This window comes from Hermetia illucens, chromosome 2 (genome assembly GCF_905115235.1).
Source record: "Hermetia illucens chromosome 2, iHerIll2.2.curated.20191125, whole genome shotgun sequence".
Taxonomy (NCBI): Eukaryota; Metazoa; Arthropoda; class Insecta; order Diptera; family Stratiomyidae; genus Hermetia; species Hermetia illucens.
The window spans coordinates 62549138-62574998 of NC_051850.1; the positions used below are offsets into that span (position 1 = coordinate 62549138).

At 45.4% G+C, this 25861-nt stretch overlaps 1 protein-coding gene across 1 annotated transcript; it reads right to left on the minus strand.

Moving 5' to 3' along the window:
• Positions 1-1414: 1414 nt before the first annotated feature.
• Positions 1415-25446, minus strand: LOC119648743 (protein scarlet). The gene is made up of 9 exons (XM_038050562.1): positions 25050-25446; positions 21995-22044; positions 20376-20512; positions 19554-20291; positions 19240-19467; positions 19035-19170; positions 1978-2083; positions 1817-1917; positions 1415-1711 (listed from the first exon to the last, which is right to left on the minus strand). Exons 1-9 carry the CDS (start codon positions 25310-25312, stop codon positions 1536-1538), a joined length of 1935 nt encoding a protein of 644 aa, XP_037906490.1. The 5' UTR covers positions 25313-25446; the 3' UTR covers positions 1415-1535.
• Positions 25447-25861: the final 415 nt, after the last annotated feature.

The window sequence follows — 25861 nt, forward strand, 5'->3', positions numbered from 1 at the left end:
GATTATGGAGACTAATAACCGTGGCAGATACAACGTAGACCAGGCTATGAACCTCTGTCGCTAGTTGCTACCCAAACGATCAGCCAAAATTCTGTCATCTTTAGCAATGATGTTGGTAGTTGCCCAAGTAAACTTTAGTTTTGGGATCGTTGGCCTAGCGTCTGGGAGTATGTCAGCATATTCTGTGAATGCGGTCAAAGCGTCATTATGAATTGGGTCAACATCAACATGGAGTGCCTTATAGGCGGAGTATTCGTGCTACTCCTTTGTTCAGTCCGGTAAGTTGATGACTCAACACCTCTCAAGCTCAAGTGAAACATCGTAGAAAATTTGTTACCCAGTTAGTAGGGAAATTCTATTATTTTTCACTATCACCCGGTATTGATTGACGACGTTCTGCTCCGAAACATGACTTAGTTCCGGAAATCGGGTTACAAACGCGTCATGAAGTCGGTGTCTGTACCCTGATGGATTCCGTTTCAAATCCGTGACACGGTAATAGGCTTCATTAAGTTGGTTCGTCCAAACCATACGACTCTTAGGTCTCCCGTCCCTGGTGGTTGACGGCATAACCTCAAAAACATCCAAGGGCGAAGAGCCGCTCTGGTGTTGTTGAGCGACTTTTAACTGTGTTGGGTACTGTCTTCGTGTCCCTGGGGTCCCTTAAAAAGGATTTAAACAAATGTTCCCAATTTTATTCCCATGAGTAATGAGGAACTAGTCAGCCCTGCAGCAGTGGGGAAGGTATTTGGAGGGGAGCGCTGAAATACAGTGTAACGCACCTGCAATATATCCGATAGGCGTGTTGATTCCTTCACCTCGTATTATGAATTTGTTGCGGAGGTTTACTCCCCCAGAAAGCGAAAAATAGGTTAGGGAAGATGAACACAAATGGAAACGTTCTGTTAGTCCGCGGCTACTTATTACAAGATCATCTTGCGATATTCGTAGCAGACCTCGTCGGTCATGTCATTATCTATGACACGCACCTGGTCGCATGCGGCTCTGCGTTTGCAACTTAGCTCGGGATTAACTTGGTATGTCAGGTATATATATATATAGAAAATCACGGCGATAAACTGTATCAGGGGGGAACTCGTATCTTTCAAGTTTTAAGTACAAAATTCGATGTAGTGCCTCGATCTTTTGGAACCTTGTCGGCTTCTTATATCCCGATTGAAATGGGAAACATGGATACAAGCAAAGCTGTACAAAACAGAAAGTGGGCAACTAGTTTGTCATAGACGGATAAGTCGCCCGTCTTTTGCTGGAATCTTCATGGCAGTAACTAGTTTATATGAGCAGTTAAGTTACCCAAACGGAATATTATGGTCCAAACACTTTTAGAATGATTTCCACAAGATATGTTAAACCAGTAAGATTCAATTTGTAAGTTTAAATAAAAACCCCTGAAGCGAATAATTTTTTATTCATTAAAATTAAAGTGATTTAGGAAAACCTCACTGTTTGCGTAAAAGTTGTGTGCAATGTGGATTTAAACCGAAACTTATCCGATAATAATTTGAGTTTTCGTTTTATATTCGTTTCGCACGTTTCCAAAGAAATAAATAACTTAGTAAGTGAAACATTAGGTATAGTACTATCAGCGCCCAGATATCCATATATAGACTTTCGAAAGAAAAGTTGTAATTGTCCATGACATCTTGGCCCGTTTGTAAGCAAGGCAGGTTCTCAATGTCCTCGGTACACGCTGGAATAAAAAAATGTTTAGTTGTTATTATATTATTTTGACTACAGACACTAAGTTCATTTATATTAGTATTCCATATTGTGTTGCAAATTATAAAGATTTTACTTATGTTTTGAATCCCCTCCCATTGCAGGATCGACAATGCCTCGTTAGCATATAACATCCAAGATAGATACTTTAACCACGAAAAAATGATTGGCATGGTGCTGGAAGTGTGATTAAAAACTCAGGAGAAACATTTAATCAGCAAAGTAAATGGCGCCTACGTGATTTTGATGAAAATCCCAGACGTTATCATGAAGATATAGTCCAAAGGTACCAAATAAGCCATTGCGAGTGGAACTGAATCAAAGGCGGTAGAGAAGAAAATACCTGGAAATAAATTAAATTAATTATATCAATTAAATTAATAATTTTGTTATTTATTATCATTTGTCTGACTTTTTTCTAGCCATCATCATCAGCGGCGCAACAACCGGTATCCGGTCTAGGCCTGCCTTGATAGGGAACTCTAGATACCCCGATTTTGCGATGAGGTCCATCAATTCGATATCCCTATAAGCTGACTGGCGTCCTGACTTCGCCATCACTCGATCTCAGCCAGGGTCTGCCTCGTCTTCTTTTTCTACCATAGATATTGCCCTTATAGACTTTCCGGGCTGGATCATCCTCATCCATACGGATTAGGTGACCCGCCCACCGCAACTTATTGGGCCAGATTTTATCCACGACAAGACGGTCGTGATATCGCACATAGATTTCGTGGTTACGTAGGCTACGGAATCGTCCATCCTCATGTAGGGGGCCAAAAATTCTTCTTAGGATTCTTCTCTCGAACGCGGCCAAGAGTTCGCAATTTTTTTGCTAAGAACCCAAGTCCCCGATGAATACATAAGGACTGACAAGATCATAGTCTTGTACAGTAAGAGTAGTACATTTGGAAAATATGAATTAGGACGATAAAGTTGCCTCCACAGTTTTTGGAAGAAATTAATCGTTTCTGATTGACAGTCTCCAACCATCAACAGCCTTCAAAATAAAATCACAGGATGACCAAGACAGAAATGAGTCCCATTTTTTGTTGAGGATTAAAGGGCGATACCGTCAGTCAACTTTTTTTAATGAGCCTTAATTATGAAAAATTTTCCTAGTAGCGTAGCAAATGGCATGATCGAACTTATTAGCCATTCTGAAAAGCTTGCAAATTATTAGTAGATATGTATCTAGTCGAAAGCAAGTCGGAACGACTGGTTCGATGATGATTGTAAGCTAGTAACGGAATCGAAGAATTCTGCATACCGGGCAGTGCAACAAGCACAAAGAAGAAGTATACTACAAACTTCGGCAAGTGAAAAAGCGTCTTCGCTAACAGAAGAAGGAAGCCTGAAAAAACCAAAAATGTTGTGAAATGGGAAAGTGTAGCGAGAAATCAGAATCAAGAACTCCTGAACTGCGAAAAACGTGCCAGAACAAAAAGGAAGACAGAAGCAAGGATCACATCACCTCAGGATAAAATCATATACACCTCAATGCTCATTTCGCCGAGGCAAAGAAGGAAAAGTGATTTCCGTCCATGTGGGCATATTGGAGTGGAGGGTTGAATATTTTGTTGAATTACCTGACAACCAGAATACTAGCGAGGTGAAAGTTTTGCCAACTGAAGACGACGGACAAATGCGACTATCCACAACCAAAAATAACAGAAACTATCTTAGCAGTTTATAGACCTAAGTGCCCAGGAAGTGTGGTCAAACATTGCAAGATGATGTGGAGTACAGCCTCCTGGGAGCCAACTTAGCTTTCTCTGAGGTTGGTATGTGGTTCCCCAGGAGCCAAAACTCTTGTCTCCCAGGACCGTTAGTGGATGGTGACAGCCACACTCTGTACGAGGTGACCCTTATTATCAAAATGCTACGGATTTAGAGGAGTCGAAAAACATCTCCCTTAATCCGGGGTGTTATGCGAACCGTGCCTATTGGGTAGTTTGCAGTCAGAGTCAACTGCCTGTACTCGAACAGAACCTCGCTGATACCTGTTCGCCCCAGTGAGTAAGCGTGACTTTATCATGCCTAGGGGGGCTATGTTACGGCGTGTTTGCTAACCCCCATTCAAATGAATACGCCTGTAATAAAGAAAAATATTAAAAACAACAAACAAGCGTGATCCCGTACCGCACACAAACTGGCCCATTAAGCAGCGGCACATTTCCGCAACACTAAGAGCCAGGCCGTTATACCCAAGAAGCAAGAAGTTTGGAGGTCAAGCAGTGGAGCAAAGGTTAGGTTAGGTTAGGTTTACTGCGAAGGTTGCAACCACAAAAGGTTCCCGCTCAAAAAGCAAGGATCAGACCTAAGGAAGGAAACAGGCTTCAATGACCTAGGTGCTAAATGGTATTTGCGCTATCTGAAGGAAGGCTTGAAACCAGAGGAGAGGCTCTTACGAAGGCTCAGATCTAAGCCTTAAGTATCAGAGCCAAGAAAGCGGGAAGCAGCGGAAATCAGCCGGCAAGAAGGAAATGCTCCCGACAAACCTAAACCCGAACCCAAGAAAAAGGAAATCTCGGCACGATCAGGGGTGAAGGCAGAAACCACGAGACCTGTAGTTAGTTATGTTGTGGCGCGGCAGGATTCGCAGCATTCGAAATTTATTTCGAATGTTGCGAGTGCGAGCAAATAGATGGCGCGGATCTATCCACTTTGCGTGGCACGCCAAGGGAGTGGAAGATCTCAAAAAAGTGTGCGATGAATGATTTTGTTTTAGGAGACCTGTCACAAATTATAGATATCAAGTTGGGAATTGAACAGAGAAGTCTTTTTGAGTTCGTTGAATTAAAAAGTAATGTTAAGTGTACATTAATGAAAATAACATATGAATTGTTAATTTAAAAATATCTTAAATATTTATAAGGATTGTTGAAATGAGAAGTGGTGTTAATTACTTAACGGTAAAGAAATTATTAAAATAAAAAGTAATTGGATTACTTAATTGGTGACCCCGGAACTTCCCAAAAACACAACCACCAGTTCAGCTACCTCAAGTTCATCTAGCACTTCGACCACCTCAACTTCAACAACGCCAATTCCAAGAACCCCAACGACGCCTCCTAGTCCCAGCACAACAACCACGGTCAAGCCTCCTCCGAATTGCCGCCACTTCGATGGACCCTCGTTCATCGGAGGAATCGTCCTTACCATTGGCCTGCTAGCCATCTCCTTCGTGGCCTACAAATTCTACAAGACTCCAAAGACTATTTCAAACGGAAAGTGGATTACGTCCAAGAACAAATCGAGAAGATCGATATGCTCCAAATGCAGAAGTCTCAATTCCTCAATGCTGTGCACGAGGTGTCATATAATTAAAAAACTCAAGCACATCATCATCCCCATCAACAAACCTTCTCTACACAGTGTACTACGCGACACACGTCGGACCATCACCATCAGATTACTCGGCTATCGGAATAAGAAGACCCCACGACGAAATACATACCAAATGTAACCGCTGCAACTTAACGACCTGAGGAAATTCTCTTTAGTTTTACTTTAAAATGCTCGCGTGGCACGCATGTATTTTTCACTCTTCTTTAAGCGTAATGAGTTTGTCCCAACTTTTTGTATAAATAATAATAAAAAAATTGAAATCGCTGCAAGAGACGGCGTGCAAGTGTTTAACATCGCGAGTCCTCCATTCTCATTGGTGGTGTTTTTGGTCTGCGCTGGATAGCGTCCGCTTCGTTTTTTTTTTTCTCGTTTCGTGCGTGCATTTGTGGGTGCAGCCTGCCGTGTCGGTGTAAAGTTCACCGCGTTTCAGAATAAACTCACCGCGTTTGCATTTCAATCTCGTACTTTTCGTGAAACAAGATGTCTTTTGACAATAGGGACGCGGCGGGCCCATCGAACCCGCAAGTGACCGCCCTCGCCGTACGCGTTCCTCCGTTTTGGCGGCGGAACCCCGAACTGTGGTTCGTGCATTTGGAAGCACAATTCCAAATGTCCGGCATCACATCGGACGCGACCCGCTTCAACTACGCGGTGGTCGGCCTGGACGAAGAGTCCATACTTCTGGTGTCCGACGTGGTGAAGTCGACATCGTATGTGCAGCTCAAGAGCGAGTTGATCGGGCGCCTGTCGGCAAGCGAGTCGGCAAAATTAGACCACTTGCTGGCAGGTTTAACCTTGGGTGATCGAACTCCCAGCCAATTGCTTCGTGAAATGAGGCAATTGGGTGGGAGTAAGATCGGCGAAGACCTGATCAAGTTGCTCTGGCTGCGTCGGCTCCCGGAGGGCACCCAGGCGATCCTCGCTTGCGTCTCCGGTTCCTTGGAGGAACTGGCAGCGACGGCCGACCAGGTTCAGGAGGTGTACGTACGCCCAACCTTGGCGGCCGTTCAACCACCGTCGGATGAGGTGGGTGAATTGAGGCGCGAGATTGCTGCATTAACAGCCAGTATGGCCGAGATGCGGGCGACGTTGGACGCTCAGCGTTCGGGCGCCAGATCGCGAGCACGCTCGCGGTCTGCCATCCGAAAAGGGCGATCAGGTAGCAGGTCGTCAAGACAGTCCACGGACCCAGGGATTTGCTGGTACCACCGCAGATTCGGGGATAAAGCGACAAGATGTACGCTACCGTGTAGATTCTCTTCTACCGCAAAAAACTAGGTCCGCGGGGGGTCTTGGCGGCGGCCACCCAGAACGCAGCGCCACGTCGCCTAACTATTTTCGACCCTCTCAGCAGGCGCAACTACCTCGTCGACACGGGTGCGGAGGTTTCGGTCCTTCCCGTACCCCAGCATCATCAACTTTTCCCTCAACCGCTCAAACTTGCGGCAGCAAATTCCTCCCGCATAAACACGTACGGGTATAGGCAAGTGGACGTGAGTGTTGGCTTGCGTAGGACGTTTTCGTGGCGTTTCATCCTGGCGGATGTCAGCTTCCCCATACTAGGCGCAGACTTCCTGTGTCACTATGGATTGCTGGTGGACTTGCAAAACAAGTCTCTTATAGATTCCACGACCAACCTTAATTCGTCGGGACATATGGTATCTCACCCAGGCAATAATCTTTCCGTTCTTTTAGAAGACATTACCGACTCTCGTGTTCGGGCACTTCTCCAAAAGTTCAGCCAGATTACTACCAACTGTAGTCTCTCCAAACCAGTGAAGCACAATGTGCAGCACCACATTATCACTACTGGTTCCCCGATCTTCTCGAAGGTGCGTCCTCTACCATCTCAGAAACTGGCAATTGCACGGAAAGAGTTTGAACAACTCGTTCAACAGGGTATCTGCAGGCCCTCAAACAGCTGTTGGTCTTCCCCACTGCATATGGTCCCTAAGCCAAACGGCGAATGGCGCCCATGTGGGGATTACAGAAGACTAAATGCACAGACTGTTCCTGACCGATATCCAATTCCACTCATCCATGACTTTGCGCATCACCTCGCGAATTGCCGCATCTTTTCGACCTTGGACTTAACCAAGGCTTATCACCAAATTCCAGTAGCTCCTGAAGACATTCCAAAGACGGCAATATGCACACCCTTTGGACTCTTCGAGTTCACCCGAATGACTTTCGGATTGTGCAATGCGGCGCAAACCTTTCAAAGGTTCATTCACTCAGTCCTGCGAAACCTCGAATTCTGTTTCGTATATTTGGATGATGTTTTGGTCGCTTCTACCACTGAGTCTGAGCACTTAGCCCATCTCGAGTGCATTTTTCAACGTCTCCTTGAGGCCGGTTTAGTCCTAAACGTTGAGAAATGCAAATTCCTTCAACAACAGGTGAGATTCCTCGGCCATTTCATTTCCCCTGAAGGAATACAGCCCGACCCAGACAAGGTGCAAGCGATATCAAGCTTCCCGCGTCCAAAGACAGTGAGGGAGTTGAGGAGGTTCTTGGGCATGCTGAACTTCTACCGTCGTTTCCTGCCCAAGGCCGCCCATCTCCAGTCCATTTTGAACGCGTACTTGTCTGGCCCCAAAACTAAGGACACACGAGAGATCGTGTGGTCTGAAGAGGCTATCTGCGCGTTTGACAAATCTCGTCAACAACTGGCTGACGCTACGCTCTTGGCATTCCCTCTGCAAGATGCACCCCTAGCCGTTTTTGTTGATGCCTCTGACAACGCAGTAGGTGCTGCCCTTCACCAAAAGGTGGACCAAGTTTGGCAGCCGTTGAGCTTCTTCTCGAAGCAGTTGAATCCCGCTCAACGGAACTACAGCACCTACGATCGCGAACTGCTCGCCGCATACCTGTCCATCAAATACTTCCGTTTCTCCCTAGAAGGCAGGCCGTTCACAGTGTTCACGGACCATAAGCCTCTCACGTTCGCTTTGAAACAGAAGCCCGACAAAGCGTCCCCTCGTCAGCTTCGACACCTGAGCTTCATAAGCCAGTTTACGTCGGACATCCAGCACGTGTCCGGGAAGGACAACATTGTTGCTGACGCTTTGTCTCGTGTCTCCGAAGTTAACATCCCCGCCTCACTCGATTTCTCGGCTATTGCCAAGGCGCAAGTGGATGACGCAGCATTTCAGAGCCTCAAGTCCAACCCCAAATACAAATTTCGGGAGTTGCCCATCTTCGGCTCAAACCTCTCGCTCTGCTGCGAAGACTCGGAAAAGGGACCTCGGCCATACATTCCGGCCACATTTCGCAAGGAAGTGTTCCACGCAGTTCACGACTTGGCGCACCCCGGCATCAGGACAACAAACCGGTTAGTCACCGGAAAATACTTCTGGCCCTCCATGAACAAGGATATCAATTCCTGGGCCAGAGAGTGCATCGCATGCCAAAAGTGTAAAGTCTCCAGGCATGTAAGGAAAGAAGTGGGCTCATTCCCCCGCACTACCAAGCGTTTCCACACCATACACCTCGACATAATAGGGCCTTTGCGAGACTCGCACGGTTATAAGTATTGCCTCACAATCATCGACAGGTTCACGCGGTGGCCTGAGGCAATACCTCTGAAAGACATCACGGCGCAATCATGTGCTGAAGCCCTCTGTCGAGAGTGGATACCTCGCTTTGGCGTCCCTGCAGTGGTCATCACTGACCAGGGAATGCAATTTGAGTCCACCCTTTTCTCCGAGTTAGGCAAACTCCTTGGTTTTAAACGCCAGCGGACTACGGCATACCACCCACAATCCAATGGGATGTTGGAACGTTGGCACCGGACGCTGAAAGCCGCCATTATGGCACGCGACGACTCGTCCTGGACGCAAGTCTTGCCTCTCGTCCTACTCGGCCTTCGAACAACCCGCCGAGAGGAGTTTGCTGCCAGCCCCGCGGAGCTGGTTTACGGGGAGAACCCGAGACTCCCAAGCGATCCGGTCTTCGACAAGAGATCGGGTCTCACGGAGTCGGGGTTGGTGCGTCTGCTGAGAGACAATCTCCGACGCATCAAAGCGCCACCACCCACTCGACACTCATCCATACCTGCCTGTTCGCCCAAGGAGCTGGACACTTGCACGCACGTGCTGATCAGGACGGATGCCGTCCGGAAGCCGCTGCAGCCTCCATATGAGGGCCCGTACCGCGTTCTCGAGCGGGGAGAACATTTCTTCCAGCTCGAGATCAGTGGTCACAAAAAGGCGGTCTCTTTGTCCAGACTGAAACCCGCGTGCGCCCCGAAGCAACGTCGTGTCCGCTTTGTGGATTAACGGCGAACGAAGTTCGGGGATCAGTCGCTGAAACCCCTAGGTTTCATCTGGGGGCGGAGTGATGTGGCGCGGCAGGATTCGCAGCATTCGAAATTTATTTCGAATGTTGCGAGTGCGAGCAAATAGATGGCGCGGATCTATCCACTTTGCGTGGCACGCCAAGGGAGTGGAAGATCTCAAAAAAGTGTGCGATGAATGATTTTGTTTTAGGAGACCTGTCACAAATTATAGATATCAAGTTGGGAATTGAACAGAGAAGTCTTTTTGAGTTCGTTGAATTAAAAAGTAATGTTAAGTGTACATTAATGAAAATAACATATGAATTGTTAATTTAAAAATATCTTAAATATTTATAAGGATTGTTGAAATGAGAAGTGGTGTTAATTACTTAACGGTAAAGAAATTATTAAAATAAAAAGTAATTGGATTACTTAAATGTTATGCGGTAAAGTACATTCGACTGATCATACTGCCGAAAGTATTTTCGGAGCAAATACTTATTTGTGAGGAGCAACAAGTAATTGAGGACATCGTCATAGAGATGTGTGAGGCATGGAATAAAGAGTTCGTGTTCACCGACATATGCTTTCGACCTGATATTATACTGGTAGACTGCGAGACGGAGGACACGGCAGACTATAGACCTTGAACTGCCAGGATGGAGTTGCCAAAATTGCTGAGGATGATATTCCAGGGGCACACATGGTGACGATTTACCTTCCCAAAACCGAAGTGATTGAAACAGGCAAGCTTCCTCGCCTCCTCATTACTCAAAACATCGATTTCCACACACATTTATGGAGTGTTTTTAGAAGCGAGGGGGAGGGCAAAGAAAAACTCCTCACGATTGGGGTAGACGATCGATTTCTAGAGGCAATTAAATGTCATAATTGCCTCGTCGGCTACGGATTTGGTAACATACCTGTGTACAGGCAGAAACCAAGGAAGGATATTTCGGAGGACAATTCGGGTGGAAAGCCTGCTGAGGTCCCTAAAGAATCCCGGGACCATAGAGGCTGCACAGGGAACTGGATCTTCTCCCCATGGAAGATAAGAGGCAAAACGACCTTGACCTAGAACTTCTAGGGCTCAAGTTGGACGACAGAAAGCAAGGAAGTGCCATGTCGGAGGAGGAGGACAATACCTCGACATTTTAGAAGAGCTACAAGCACTCATACAGAAGCGTCATCTGCAGTATGGAGAAGCTTCATCTGCAGTAATTGCAAGGGAAGTTCCAAGGGTAATATTCGAATAGTGCTGGCTCCAGAACCCTGGGCTACCGGGGGTAGATTGGCGGTCTACAAGAAGGAAGTATGCAGGTTATTTGGGATTCCTCTTGTGACAAACCAAGAGCCTGAATCATTTTCAATAGAAGCTTAAGATACATATGCCTCTCAGAGTTCCCAACTGGAGACCTCGTGGTTGTCCAAGTCTTAGTGGAAGCCGCGGAAAGAATTCGAGAGGTAGTTGTGACATCAGGATACTTTTCAGGAAACAACACTCGGATCTCATCGGAATTAATCGTTAGAATGGCGAAGTTCTGCGAGAGGAAGGCGCTATCATTTCTGCTCCATTGCGATGCCAACGCTACCCATGAGGTCTGGGGAAGTAGCGCCATTAATCGAAGAGGCAAGTACTTTTTGGAATTCATGCTCAGTGATAAGTTAGAAATATATACCGTAAGGAAAACACCAATATTCATGACCATCACCAGACAAGAAGCACAAGATACAATTCTAGGGAACACTCTGATGAGCGGCTTTGTCAAGAATTGGAGGGTGGCGGATGAGTCTTCTATGTCAGATCGTAGAATAATCAGATTCGACATTGAAGGCACCTCGGAAGTAAATAGAATAATAAGGTATCCCAGGAGAACAGACTGGGACTCCTACATAACACACCTGAGTGAAAACATGGCTCATCTACAGGTGAGTAGTGACATCGGAAGCGAAATGGAGGTAGAAACAGTAGTGGATTGTCTCAATAGAGTCGTCATTGACGCATATGAGGTCAGCTGTCCGGCTCTAATAGTCAAGAAAAGGGATAGAACTAACTACAGAAGCATCCAGGCTATATAAAGCTATAGCCAAAGGCAAGGTGTCCGCCTGGAGAAGGAAGATGGGACATTTACCGAGAATGAGAAGAACAGGGTACATCTGCTTTTCAGAATTTATTTCCCGAGTTCCTACTCCACATCGGAAGCCAATACTATTCTTCCTGATACCCCAACAACGGACAGAAAGTGGAAAAAGGTGAATTGGAAACCATTGAAAAAGGTATGAATGTTCGGAATTTTGAGTAAGATGGCAGAGGGAACATTTAAACCACTGAAATCAACCGGAGTAGATGGTATTTTCCAAGCGCTACACCAGAGAGGTCTCGAAATCACTTTAGGATCTCCCCTAGGGGTGGTTTAGGGCGGAATAGCTTTGGGGTATATACCAAGGGCATGAAGACGTTTAAGAGTGCTTTTTATTCTGAAAGTGGGTTAAAATTATCCTTTACACCCTAAAACTATCAGACCAATCTGCCTGGCATCGTACACCTTTAAAACGGTGGAGAAGCTCACGGGCAACTAGGGATCCATGGACTAAAAAACGTGGGAGTAAGTTGCTCCTCATTTAGTCCGGTCCACCATCATGTGGATGGGGACTTAGGATCCCGCAGATCCTAAACAACAACCTAGCTTTAGCCTTAGTCTAGCTTAGACTACAACGACTGGCGTTCTAAGTCCAATATAACTCGCAACCTTGTCGTGTTTTTGCGATGATAAAAGGGAGCGTCTTTCCACCTGTTGGCATTTTCGGTCACGCTGCTCCCAGGGCAGAGGTGAGGCAGCGTCTGATGAGTTGCCTCTGCCCTGGACGAAACCGTCAGTCATTTTTGATTTTTTCAACTAAATTAGAACCAACGTTCAAATGCCTAATCCTCTACATCCATGTCAACATGTAACACGGCAGGACGGTCAATCGAAACTGGTCAATCGAAACTGGAGCATGGTAATTGATGAGCTCTTAGGAGAGCTAACAAACACTGGAGTCGTTGGATTACACGGCATGAAGGTGAAACAAGAAACAAAGGTCAAATATTTGGGAATCATACTAGGTCAAAAACTACTCTTGAAGGCAGATGTTGAAAACATATGTATCTTCGAAAGTCAAAAAGGCCTTGATAACAAGCAGGTCTATAGCAGGGAAAAATCGGCATGGACCCTGAAAATGCTGCATTGGATATACACTGAAATTGTAAGTCTAATTATTACCTATGGGACGGTAATCTGGGCAGGCAGAATGGAACTCCGGGAGCTGCCTAAATCGAAGGAAAATTGATATTTTTACTCCACGGCATCTCGAATTACTGATACCATGGGATAATATGACAACAAGGTCTTATTTGGTAAGAAGTTTGAAACCCATTAGAGTCACAGGGCAAACTGGGAGACCGTAGCTATGAAGGAATGTAGCAGCTCATGGTGCTCATGGGGAGAAAAGAACCCCTGGCGCTCGAAAACCTCCGGATCATAGTGAGAGTTTTCACTGGTCACTTCAGACTAAACCATCACCTGGGGAAGTTATGGATATGTACGGACAATGTGGGTAGATTCTGTGAGGAGAGTTATGAAACCTCCACACATGTTCTAGGATAATGCACAGCGCATTTAGGCACCTGGGAAAATACTTAATACCAGATGCCACGTGGGAACACTTGGAAGTCAACGACATACTTTAGTTTATAGGTATACTATAACCAGTAAAGGGCGCAATAGTTCTTTTAGGAGGCAATGTGATTTCCTTTGAAAATATTATTATTTATTTAGTGCCCAGGACATGATGAAATTTCAACATAGCTGATTAAATATGAAGGCACTCAACTAAATGAAGCAGTTCATCAACTTATGCTCAAGGTTTGGGGTTGCGAATTAATACCTGGTGGTTGGCCATGAAGCATCATATGTTTCGCACATAAAAAAAGAAATCTCACTTAGTGCAGCGATTATAAAAGTATCACATCTATAAGATACTCTTCCCCATTTTGTTAGGTCGGATTGGCGCAGAGTAAAGCTGTATACGATCAAGAGAGAATTCAGAATCTCAAGAAAATGAATAAGATTGATTTGGCTTAAATTGACTAGTATAACAGATTAGATAAAACCAGTCAACGATAAAATTTAAGATAAAGGAATGCACTCTTGCTACTCTATTCTGTGCTTCGTGGATCAAGAATGACCCACTCGTCTGTCAGCCTGGGATAGTATTATGCATAGCATGCTCGGCAATGTGTGAATGTCACTTCTAATTTTTCATAAACGCAACCAACGAGTATCTATCATAGTTTGCATGCCGAATTAGTTCTTCAACTATTATTGTTTCGATGATACTACTTCGGACACCTGTATTTCAAGATTTTGAACAAAATAGGAGAAGCAGTTTTAGCGCTGTTAACGCGTTGAGGGGCACCTTTTTTGGTGTCACCCCAGGCAGAAATAATGTACTGTACGACTTGGAAGAGTGCGATGACCAGTGTAATACTTTCAGTGTGTTGTATGAGAATCCTCGCACTTTACCTTTGATCTGACCGATTTGTAGTTGTGGATGCGTTCTATAATTACAAAGAAGACCAGTTGTGGAACGCTACTTCATCATGGTTGGGCTAATGCGTGCAGCAATTTTATAACGCAATTCTCCATTGATTGATAACTTTGATCCGAGGTATTTAAATCGCCTAATTCTGGGCAGGTCACTGCCACTGACAGTGATAGTGCCTGTTTTATTTCGATTGGTCGACAAAAATTCTGCTTTATTTCAGACTCCATTTGAAACCTTGTTGCCACGCCGATCAATTAATTTTGTTCGAGGTCAGCTTTACTACACGACGCTAGGAAAACATTATATGCATAAATCAGTGAGCTAGAGTTGAATGTCCCGTGTGACACTGTCCTTAACAAGAACAAAGAGGGCTAGTGAGAGGGCGCTTCCTTGATGAACACGACGGAGGTACAAAGCGGTTTTGATATGCCCGCCACACTTCGAACTCCCTCAGGGATCGTCAACGATCATCCTTCATGGGTCGTTTACGATACGGGGAGTGGCGTCGCCGAGGTGCCCGAGCAAGTAGTTCTGACCCCCTAGCTGGCATAATACTTGCGTCCTAGGTAGTAGCCTCGAGAAAGTTTCTCGGTGAAGAGCGAACTGCTAATGACCGATACACGCCGGGACAGACTGGGAGTCCCCGGAGCCGTCGACAACTCCAGGCCATAAAGCGAACAGCTGCAATGAAAAGGAAAGCTGCGTCCTATGCAGGGACCGTGGCGCGACTAATGAGAGCATTGCGTACACTGCGGGATCGGGGCGAGCTAGGATACGGTCAACATGATCCTACAAATCAATATGCACCGGAGTGCAACCGCTCACGAGTTGCTAGCGCAGTTCGCTGCGGAGACCAAAGCTGATTTAGTACTCATCAGTGAGCAGTACCGAAACAAGGGCTCAGTTTCATGGCACCGAGACATATCAGGTACCGCTGCCATCTGGGTTCGGGACGGCACCCTCCTGGGGGTTCTTGCCCAAGGCCGAGGGGACGGCTTTGTCTGGATTCGGTGTTCAGGTATAACATTTTTTAGTGTCTATCTTACGCCGAATGAGACGATGCCGGACTTTCGTCTAAGGCTTAAGGCTTTGGAGGACGCTATCTTAAGCACGGATGGGCGGATCCTGGTCGGGGGTGACTTCAATGTTAGCGCACTTGAATGGGGCATGCCTCACACAGATTCCAGAGGGAAATGAATTCTGGAAATGGCGGCGAGAACAGGACTGATAGTTCTAAACACCGGATCCACCCCAACGTTCCGGCGCCCGGGCTGCGAAGGAAGCATTCCAGACGTAACCTTCGCATCGGAATCACTGGAGTCGCTGGTGGACGGGTGGCGAGTTCTGGAAGACTTTTCGGCAAGTGATCACCAATACATTGCTTTCGAAGTGGTGGACACAAACTCTCGGTGTACGCCACCCGAGCGATCTTTCTGTGTATGGAACGTCGCGAAAGTGAACACCGGGAAGTTTGTCGAAACTCTGGGAAGAGGTGGGGCCACGCTGAAGGGTACTGCTGGGGACGGTGGCGCCGCGGCTGACACTGTCGTAAATTCAGTTATGAACCTGATAACGACGGTCTGCGGAGCCTCGATGCCCAGGAAGACATCGAGGTGCGGCAAACCTTCCATGTATTGGTGGACAGTGGAAATCGCAGAGCTCCGGAAGGAGTGTCACAGGCTCCGCCGCTTAACACAATGTCTAGGCGACCGGGAGGAGGCATGTACCATAATGATGGAGTACAAATCAGCCAAAAGGAGACTCCGCAGCGCAATAAACAAGAGCAAAGCTCGCTGTTGGCAAGATCTGATCGACGAGGTGAATGGAGATCCGTGGGGACTTGGTTACAAATTTGTAACCCGAAAAATCGGGGCTCCGCGGAAACCCTGGTCACTTAAGGCCGAACAGATGGACCGCATTGTGAGGGCACTCTTCCCTGCACACCCCGTATGGGATGGTGACGTCGGCGCGGAGAGCGCAGAGGACTGTCCACTTTTCTCTGTAAAAGAGTTGGAACAGGCAGTCTTCTCTATGAAAAACAAGAAGGCGCCAGGACCCGATGGTATTCCAGCAGAGGTGTACAAACTGGTATTCCAACACCGGCCAGACTTACTGCTCGGCGCATTCAACGCTTGCCTGAAAGAGGGCATTTTCCCTGCTCGTTGGAAAGTTGCGAGGCTTGCGCTGATCCCTAAAGGGAAAGGCGATCCCGAACTGCCGTCTTCATACCGCCCACTATGTATGCTTGATACTGCTGGGAAAGTGCTCGAAAAGCTCATCAGAAGTAGACTCGCTGAAGCGATACGCGCTACCGGAGATTTATCTCCCCGGCAGTCTGGTTTTAGGGCAGGGAGATCGACAATTGATGCTGTCATGCAGGTCGTGGACGCCGTTCGACGAGCAGAGGCACATAACTCCCGAACTCGACGGGTGGTGCTCCTCGTAACGCTTGACGTCAGAAACGCCTTCAATTCCGTAAGATGGAAAGACATTCTAGGCACACTAGACAATACCTTCAACGTGCCGAACTACCTCTTACGGATTTTGAGGGACTATCTGAGGAACCGCTCCCTGCTCTATGAAACACTAGAGGGTCAAAGGTGGATGGAGGTCACGTCGGGGGTAGCACAGGGATCCATCCTAGGGCCGGACCTCTGGAACGCTACCTATGACAGTCTGCTTAAACTCGACATGCCAGAAGAGTCGCGCCTGGTCGGCTACGCAGATGATGTCGCAGCGCTTGCTGCTGGACGCACTGTCGAACAGGCGCAAAGCAGACTCGGCATATTGATGCGACTGGTAAGCGGATGGATGACTACTCACGGTTTCAACCTTGCACTGGAAAAAACCGAAGTAGTCATCCTGACTAAAAAGAGAATTCCGACCCTGCGTCCCATATCGTTCGGCGTGTCGATAATCGAATTAAAATCAGCGGTAAAGTACCTCGGGTTGACTCTTGACTCAAAGATGAGCTTTTCTGAGCAAATCCAAGGAGCAGCGAACAAGGCTGCGGCTGGAGTTTCGGCGTCAAGTAGGCTAATGGCAAACATTGGGGGTCCTACGTTTAGTAGGCGACGTCTCCTGATGAGCTCAACGCAGTCTGTCCTGCTCTACGGCGCAGAGGTATGGGCTGGCGCTCGTAACAAGGAGGTATATCGTGGACGCCTCGGGCAAGTACAGAGACGGGGAGCTTTACAGGTGGCGTCTCCGTACCGCACAGTCTCTGAACCGGCCGTGATGGTGATCGCGGGAGTTATCCCCGTTGTCCTTCTTGCTAGGGAGCGTCAGGCCATATACAAGCGCAAGGGAGATGAGCCAAGGGAGGTGGTTGCTCGCGTAGAACGGCAACACACTCTAGACGGGTGGCAGCTCTCTTGGCAAAATGAAACTAGAGGCAGATGGACTGCGCGGCTCATTGGCAACTTAGGTGCGTGGCTGAATCGGAAGCATGGTGAGTTTCCTTACCCAATTTTTAAGTGGGCATGGAAGTTTTCAGTCTTACCTGCATAAGATTGGAAAGGCGCGTTCCCCGGATTGTGTGTTTTGCAATGGAGTTGTGGACGATGCCCACCACACTTTTTTTTCTTGTGGAAGGTGGAATGGGGTTCGTCAGCAGCTCTATTAAAACACAGGGGATCTCTCTCCAGACAGCATTGTGGAAGAGATGCTGAGGACTGCTGACAGCTGGAACCGTGTTGCCTATTACGTTCGGGCCCTTCTCGTTGCTATGAAGATAGAACTCGACCGGTGGAGGAGCCGGATGGCAGGGGGCTCCTTGAACTGACAGTTCCCTTCCTCCTCTCCCCTCCCGTTGGTGAAAGGAATTCCCTAATTTGAAGGTTCCGCAAGGCGGGAGAGTTCGGCGGCTGGCCCGAAGTAATGTGACAAACGGTTCCAGCTAGCTAGCTCTCTGACGATGGAGAGGTGTTTAGTTGGTAGTCCGACGACGTACCGAATCGGGAGTCCAACACTGTGTGCGTAAATGCATTCACCTACCCTACCCCAAAAAAAAAACACTTCGAACTTTACTTTTCGGAACGTGGTAGAGCAATTTAAACCAGCCCACGAGTTTTTCTGGCACTAGGTATTGTTGCAGAGCATACTAGATGAGTTTATATAGCACAAGGTCAAACGCTTTCCCTAAATCCAGAAATGCAATGTAAAAAGCGCGATGCTACTATTATGTCGGTAGTCCCGCAGTTCTTGACAAACCGGGCGGTTATCTGAACAATGTGGTGAATATGGTTGTCAAGAATGCGTTCAAAAATTTTCATGGTATGCGACAACAACTGGATCGCACGGTAATTTGAACATTCTGCTGGATTACATTTTGTTTCCATATTGCAATGACGGTCAGATGGTAGTCACCTTCTTCAATAATCCGATTGAAGAACTCACAGTGTTGTAGGGCCCAGCTCTTCGCTTTCTGGAGCTCAAATGCGTCGTCAGGTCATGTTGGGGTCCCACAGTAACCGACGAACTCAAACAGGACTCGGATGCCAACAAATGGATAAGAGGTAGTGATTTGTGTTACCTGCGGCGATGAAGGAAAAACTATTAGCTGTTCACGTTGTAGTATTGAAAGGCGTTAAGCTTTGCTTCAAGTCACCTGCGTGCAAAGTAACATGCTTCTATTTTGTTTAAAGATTAAGGGGTCCTGAGTTTGAATCTAGTTGATTTGGGCCGGAATAATTGAACAGCAACTTTATTTACTTTTTTTGGTTCATGACCTGGTTGGATTGAACAAGCTTCGAAAGGGAGAAGAAAGACGACTTCTGGTTTTGTCGAGTACCGAAGGAACTCAGCAGACGTCGCCTAACCTTTGCGTAGTGTGTAAGGGATCCTGAGGCTTATGATACCTCAATCCTTAAATAGAAAAAATATAGCTTCGGCGGAGTTTAGGTCTGAATAACTCTACTTTAACATTGGTTGCAATTCGCATTCATGTTGCGATTGTGAATGTATATAAAGGAGTTAATACCATTTGGGAATTACTGATGAGTTCCATCTGCTCTGGACGAAATTACTTCTAGTTAACATTAATTATCATTTATATTATTACTATAATTGTATTTACCGCAAGCTGTTGCAGTATTCAGCACAAGAGTTGTCAACACCGTAGTCATAGCAAACGCATAAAATGTCGGCCGCAGTCCAATCATCCAATAACTGATCAGTACAAATAGAACTGGTTCCAAAATTAGGGTTGGTATCTAAAAAGATCAGCATATATTTAAATTTAGAAGATGAGTTGATTTTGGAGCTGGTTCTGATGCACTTACCATCGCTATAGCGTTTGCTATATAATATTGCGCAGTGCTGTATATTCCTGACCTTTTTTCTCGGAGAAATAAAGGAAATCCTTGAGGAAAGTAGGCCAGAATTGAATACATTGGATGAAACGTGTTCTCAGATATCGTGATAAATAGAGCACCTTGGACTGCTTGCACTCCATTCTGGGTGAGGGAGATGGAGCCAGCAAAGCATACACCCGCCAAGAAAGCAATTGCCTGAAAGGATAATAAAAAGAAATTATTTCTGATTATGTTTTTTTTTTCGGTAAAGATATTCAATTAAATTATAAGTTAGTACTTACAATTTTCTGGAGTATTCGCATCACTGGTAACGTAGGATCTCTGTTTACAGATAAGACTGTCCTGTGGCATAATAAGTAGAGTATCATCATCCATGCAGGTTTTTCAAAATGTAAGATTTCTGAATCAAAAGGAAAATTTGACGTCTCGGCCATGTGCAATTCAAGATTCACGAGCGTGTCACGTTCTTTGGCTGCGGAGCTCACAGCAAATAAATCGCAAAGATGTTGGGCTGCTATCCGAGAAGCCTTCTCTTGAGCGGGATCAGTTGAGAGAACTCCAATCAAAAAGTCTGCCGGGTTATACGTTTCAGGGCAGTGATGTCCGTTCGCAGCAAAGAAGGCTAAGGCTTGCTCAGGAGAACCCATAAAAGCAACTCTTCCTTCGGCCAGCAAAAGGACATTGTGAAACATGGCAAACAATTGACTGGAGGGTTGGTGAATGGTACACATTATTGATGTGCCCTTAGTTGCTAGCGAATGAAGGGTTTGGATTATTTGTTGCGCGCTATATGAGTCGAGTCCTGTTGTTGGCTCGTCGCAAAACAGGACAATGGGATTTGTTAATAATTCTGTTGCGAAAGCCAATCTTTTTCGTTCACCGCCGGATAGCACTTTAGAATCTATGGCACTCCGAATGCGTGTGCTCGCGCATGCTAGAAGTCCAGCTTGTTCAAGCAGGTCATTTATTTTGGTGAGTTTTTCTTGTTTTGTCGTTCGCCTGTCTAAACGCAAATGAGCCTGTTTTAGATAATTCAATGAGTTTTAATACAATTAACTATTAAATTAGAAACTGCAGTTCACTATGGGACGACCGTGCTTTACCATGAAAGTTAAGTGTTCCACGACGGTTAAGTTGTCCATGAAAATGTCTTCCTGATGTACAAAACCACTTATTTTGTGCATAAAAGGTCCTATCCTGCGTCCGTTGATTAGGATATCACCATGAACCACTGTGCCAACTGTAGACAAAAATGTTAAAAAAGTCGTGACAACTGAGGAGCGGTATTGTTTTGGTATTTGGAAACAAAAGGTTTTAAATTGACGCACATGGAAAACTTTCATTTGCCTAAGCTTTTCGAAAAAGATAGTTTGTCATATCGCAGAATGTCGTTAGGTGTCTTATAATACCAATAATTTGTAGTAATATAATTCAAGGTTATGATAGTTCAAGGAGCTGAGAAGGGAAGAGGAATTACTTTAGATAAAAGTAAGAAAACTACATTTAGGTAGGCTGTTGTTAGGTTGAAAAGAGAGTCAGCATAGTATGCTGTGACAAGAGGAAATAGCGCTGACTGGGGAAGAAAAAGCTGCCGTATATAGAAATGATTTCAGAATCGTCTAAAGTATCATGAAAGAATACTTAATGGTAGACTCGATATTCATGAGCAGTTGCCTTCCCAAACACATCATATCTGCTGAACTTCTGCCTCCGGTGGTTAAAATGGGTACTCACCGTAATATGCGGATATTAATTGTTTCTCCAAACAGAAGTGAAATTTTCTAACCCATCAATGACCTCAAAAGGTGTAAAGGCGCTGGGCTTAATGGTCTCCCCGTAGAGTTATTCATCGCTGCATCTGTAGTTTCTGTAGATCTGCTACTTCTGCTTGCGCGGACATCCTGGAAATCCGAAATTTTTCTCAAAGATTGGAAGAAGGGGATGATTTTTAAGATTTCAAAGAAGGGCACTCGGCTTGGATATGATAAATGAAGGGGTACTTGCTAGTCTCTTGTTGCTGTAAAGACAATAGCTAAAATAATCCTGGAACGTACCGTCAAAATAAACTTCGAAGGTTTGATGGACAAAGAACCAGCTAGTTTCGGTTCTGGATCCTCCTGTACTGATCAAATCAGGGAAATCATTTTGGAACAGTGCGCGAAGTTTAGGTCACCTCTTCACCTGCTCTTCATCGATTTCGAAAAAGCTTTCGACAGGGTGGACAGGGAGTGTGTCTGAAATGATGTATGCTGGAGAGGCATTCCGAAGAGACTAAAAGTGTGTAGTGTATCGTTACGGCCTTAAATGAAGTGTTCTAGTATACTTCAAGGCCCAGATCCAGGTAGATTGTCGCACCAACCATCATCAAAGCAACATATGACCTAGCAACGTATCACCTACTGCATCGAGGTAAAATCTTAGAGAAGTTTGAAGTCCAAAGTGGAGTCCGTTAGGTTTAACATTATCGGCAACTTCCGTCATCCGACTACAATGATGACATCTCATTTATGCCTTGGTGCTTAGGCCTCTAGCATTTTGATAAAGTGGGCAAGTGCTCTGAATTTTTTGCGGCGAATTAGAGAGGCGAGATCTTTTGTTGAAGCTAATCTACATAATTTTTTTTTAAATGTTAATACTTTCATTAACTGTTTTGAATTGAAAGGCAGTTTTGGGGAATTATATTCAAATATAAATTGAAAATAACATCATCTATGAAACTTACTTGGTTGTCGATAGGCTAGTGCTGACAGTAAAGTGCTTTTCCCAGCTCCACTAGAAAAAGAAAGAATTGCAATATGTGTTACTATTAAACACAAAACCTTATTAAAATCGGTTTATTGTCTGTCTGTCTGTCCGTCTGTCCGTCTGTCTGTCCGTCACACGCATTTTTCTCGGAGACGGTTATAGTGATTGACTCCAAATTTGGTAGAAAGGTGGGAACTGTGAACGCTCACGCATACAGTGAATTACATCCTTTTACGTCGAATTTAAGGGGGGGGGTCCCCATGCATGCATAAGGGGGGGGGGGTGTAAAATTTTTTTTCATCAAATATAGTCATGTGGGGTATCAAAGTAAAGGTCCAGATTAGTACTTTTCAAAGCCGATCTTAATTTTGACATTCGTTGAAATGGTCGGGAGCGCGGGGGATTGAAATTGATCACTTCTTTAAGGGGGCCATTCTCAGAAACTACCAAACCGAAAAATCTGAAACCATATAATAGATTACTCCCGGTTGTTGAGAGCCAAGGCGGCCTTTCAGATCGGCAGTATGGGTTCCGAAAAGCCAGATCAACCATTGATGCCATCAAATTGGTTACCGGCTTGGCCGAAGATGCAATTCACGGAAAGGGTAGTACCAGTAAATATTGCGTGGACGTGAAAAATGCATTCAATTCGGCCAATTGGAATCTAATTCGCAAATCCCTAGCGAAGGTTGGTATTCCCGCCTATCTCGCTGTTATCGTCGATAGTTACTTAACTGAAAGGAGGCTCTGGTATGACACCAATGACGGACCTCAGGAGTACGTTGTTTCCGCGGGTGTTCCACAGGGCTCCGTATTGGGTCCACTACTGTGGAACATCATGTAAAACGATGTATTTAATCTTCCCCTTCCGGAAGAAGCCACAGTGGTGGGTTACGCTGACGACATAGCACTGGTTGTTGTCGCAAAGCATCTCGAAGATGCTGAGTTATACTCAAGCGAGGCAGTCAGTGCTGTCAAATGGTGGTTAGACTGACGCTTGCGGAGGGAAAAACAGAAGCGGTCCTCATCACTAAGCGCCGGAAGAGAAATTACGTCTGTGTTAGAATCGGGAATCATATCATCACTTCCAAGCCGACCATCAAATACTTGGGGGTGGTGATAGACAGGAAGCTCAGCTAAAAGCAACACGTACAGTATGTTTGTGATAAATCATCCACTGCTAGTATGGCCCTGGCGAGGATGATGCTGAACGTGGGAGGGCCACGGCATACCTCTAGGCAGTGACCGGTTCCGAGTTGAGCGATTTAAATATTTCGAATCAATTTTATCAGGGAGTAACTGGTGGCATTACGAAAATGTTTTACGCATTAGCACAACCTGCATGAAGTGCCTTTCCACAACTGGCGTTCTTTGTGATCGACGTATAAACGACACAGTGTCATCTGATCTGTCGCTCTCTATACGTCAGAATGCTGGCCGATTATAAAAGACGGGGGGTCTCGCGGTAATGAGGCGAAGATAGTACGTTGGATCAATGGTGCAACACGTCAAGATTACGACCGAAATGAGGATATTCGCGATCGATATGGGGTTGCGCCGATCGTGTAAAAATTGCGAGAGAGGCGACTTCGATGGTATGATCACGTAATTCGTGCTAACGAGAATTCATTTGCTAAGATTGGTTTGAACATCGAAGTTGATGGGAAATGATCAAAAGATGGTTATTATGTTGGATGGAGATTTGAAAGGCTCGCCACTGCATCCGGATCAGGCATATAATAGAAAAAAAGGGCGCAACCGATCAAGGCGAGCTGACCCCGCTTCTGAACAGGGCAAAGGCGGAAGAAGAAGAAGAAGTTGACCTAATGTTCATCCTTGAAGAAAATCAGGATAAGCTCAACCTGGAAATATCTCAGGGAAGGATTACCCATGCTCCATTCTCCCAGTCGACAATGGAAAATATTAAGAAAATCATTCTGAAGTTTCGAGTGGATGAAGTTTTGAAGTGGGGAGCAATCCCGCAACTTTGGGATAAGGAGGGGAGGGAGTATACATTTTTGGGAGATAAAATTTTGCTGCAAAGAATGGCGAGATGTATTGGTCCAGTGATAGATTCCACTCTACTCAGGGCCGTTTGGAGAATCTACCTTCTTGCTATCGAGGGCAATGGTTTCGATTGAGTCCACTTCTCTCGCTGAAACTGGCTGTGCACAGAATTGAACGATGCTTCAAAGCAAGCCGAGATGCGATACGGGCTCATCCAGGAGTAGGCAAAAAATATAAAAAATAACATCTTCGAGATCGGAGGTATAGCAATCGCCACGCCGTAATCGAGAAAAAGATACAGGTGTTAGTAGACCTTCAGCAAATTTCCCAGAGAAGAAAAAACTCAAGGAAAGACGAGTTTAACGTGGGCGAAGGTATTTCATTCATTCTCTTTACCATAAAAAGGAACATGGATCTGGCGACCAGCAGAGAGGTTGTGGAACTCGAAGCGCTACCTGTGCGTTTACTGCAGTTGGGGAAATGGCACTAAGCGATCCGAAATATGTAAGGAACAGCAGAGTACTACACTTTCTACGGCTGTAGTCAAACTGGAAAAGAAGAATGAACTGGCCTTTCAGGTACGCTACCTTATCGACCAGGCCAGGTGTTCTCGGTCAGTTGGTACTCAACAAGTCTTATATTGAGATATAATAAGCAATTGTTCAAGGGTAGTAAGTAATAAAGTTGTGTCCGCTAAACATGTATCGTTATTTTCATGACGGCGCTGTGGAATCAGTCCAACAGCATTGGGTAGGTTACTTGTTTCGCAGAAAATATCTCAAAGGTAAGTTAGGCAGATAGACGAGCGGGATTCTGGACACCGATTGAGACCCGTATAAAAGAGAAACGCATGGGGACTAACTAAGCAAGGAATTGTTAATTAGTTTACTTTCTTGAAAGTAATTTCATTGCACTTCCCTGTTCGCTTTATGTTCGTTTCTTATAGCGGTTACTATACATATATGCATATCTTTTTCTATTAAAAGTGGAGCATTTAGCCGACATCTAACAAAGAACTTCCTTACCTTGCACCCATAACCGCCATCAAGGTTCCTGGCTGGATTGCTCCGGTTGAGTTGTTGATTATCCTCTTAAAGTTACTTATGGCAAAATGACTTCCAGGAGCAGCATAAACACATAAATCTCTCCAAACCAGTGTGGCTCCGTGCTCTGTAGGTGACCATTTCTTATATGAGCGCAGGGAAAGATTCATACTGGAGCCATTTACACTTTCAGCTTGCAAATCACTATTGTCGACACAGGTCACTGTTTCACTACTCAACTCCATATTCGATATGTTTTGGTAAATCCAACTCTTCACTTCCGAATCCAATTAATGCGAAATATTATTAATTTCTTCTTGAAAGGCAGAACATGACTACTTATATCGAAGAGCACTTCGTAAGGTTCACTTTATTACTACTCGAGACTGTTTGAAGCTCTGTGCCTAGAATTTGAATTATCAGAGTTTCACCTTACTCCTCAGCAAGCCCTGCATCTAGTCAAGAGGATCATATTTCAGAAATGAAGCCTATGAAGTGCAGTACTCGTATCAGTCAAAGCCCCACGGCAATGCATCTACAATGTGCATTTCATACTTGCAGATGGATGGGAAATAAATTTCCCTTCGATACCATTCGATTGTATTCGCCGCACCTTTAGGCGCTTGCATCGAGGAATATTTCTTTGTAACTCAACACTTCAGCAATCAAATGAAACAAACACGGGAGTGAATTACTTTATCTGTTTATATTGCAATTGGGAAATGTATTGCAGCTACAATTATGTCTAAGAAATTTCCGCATTAACATAACATGAGAAAGTTGAAGTTAAACGA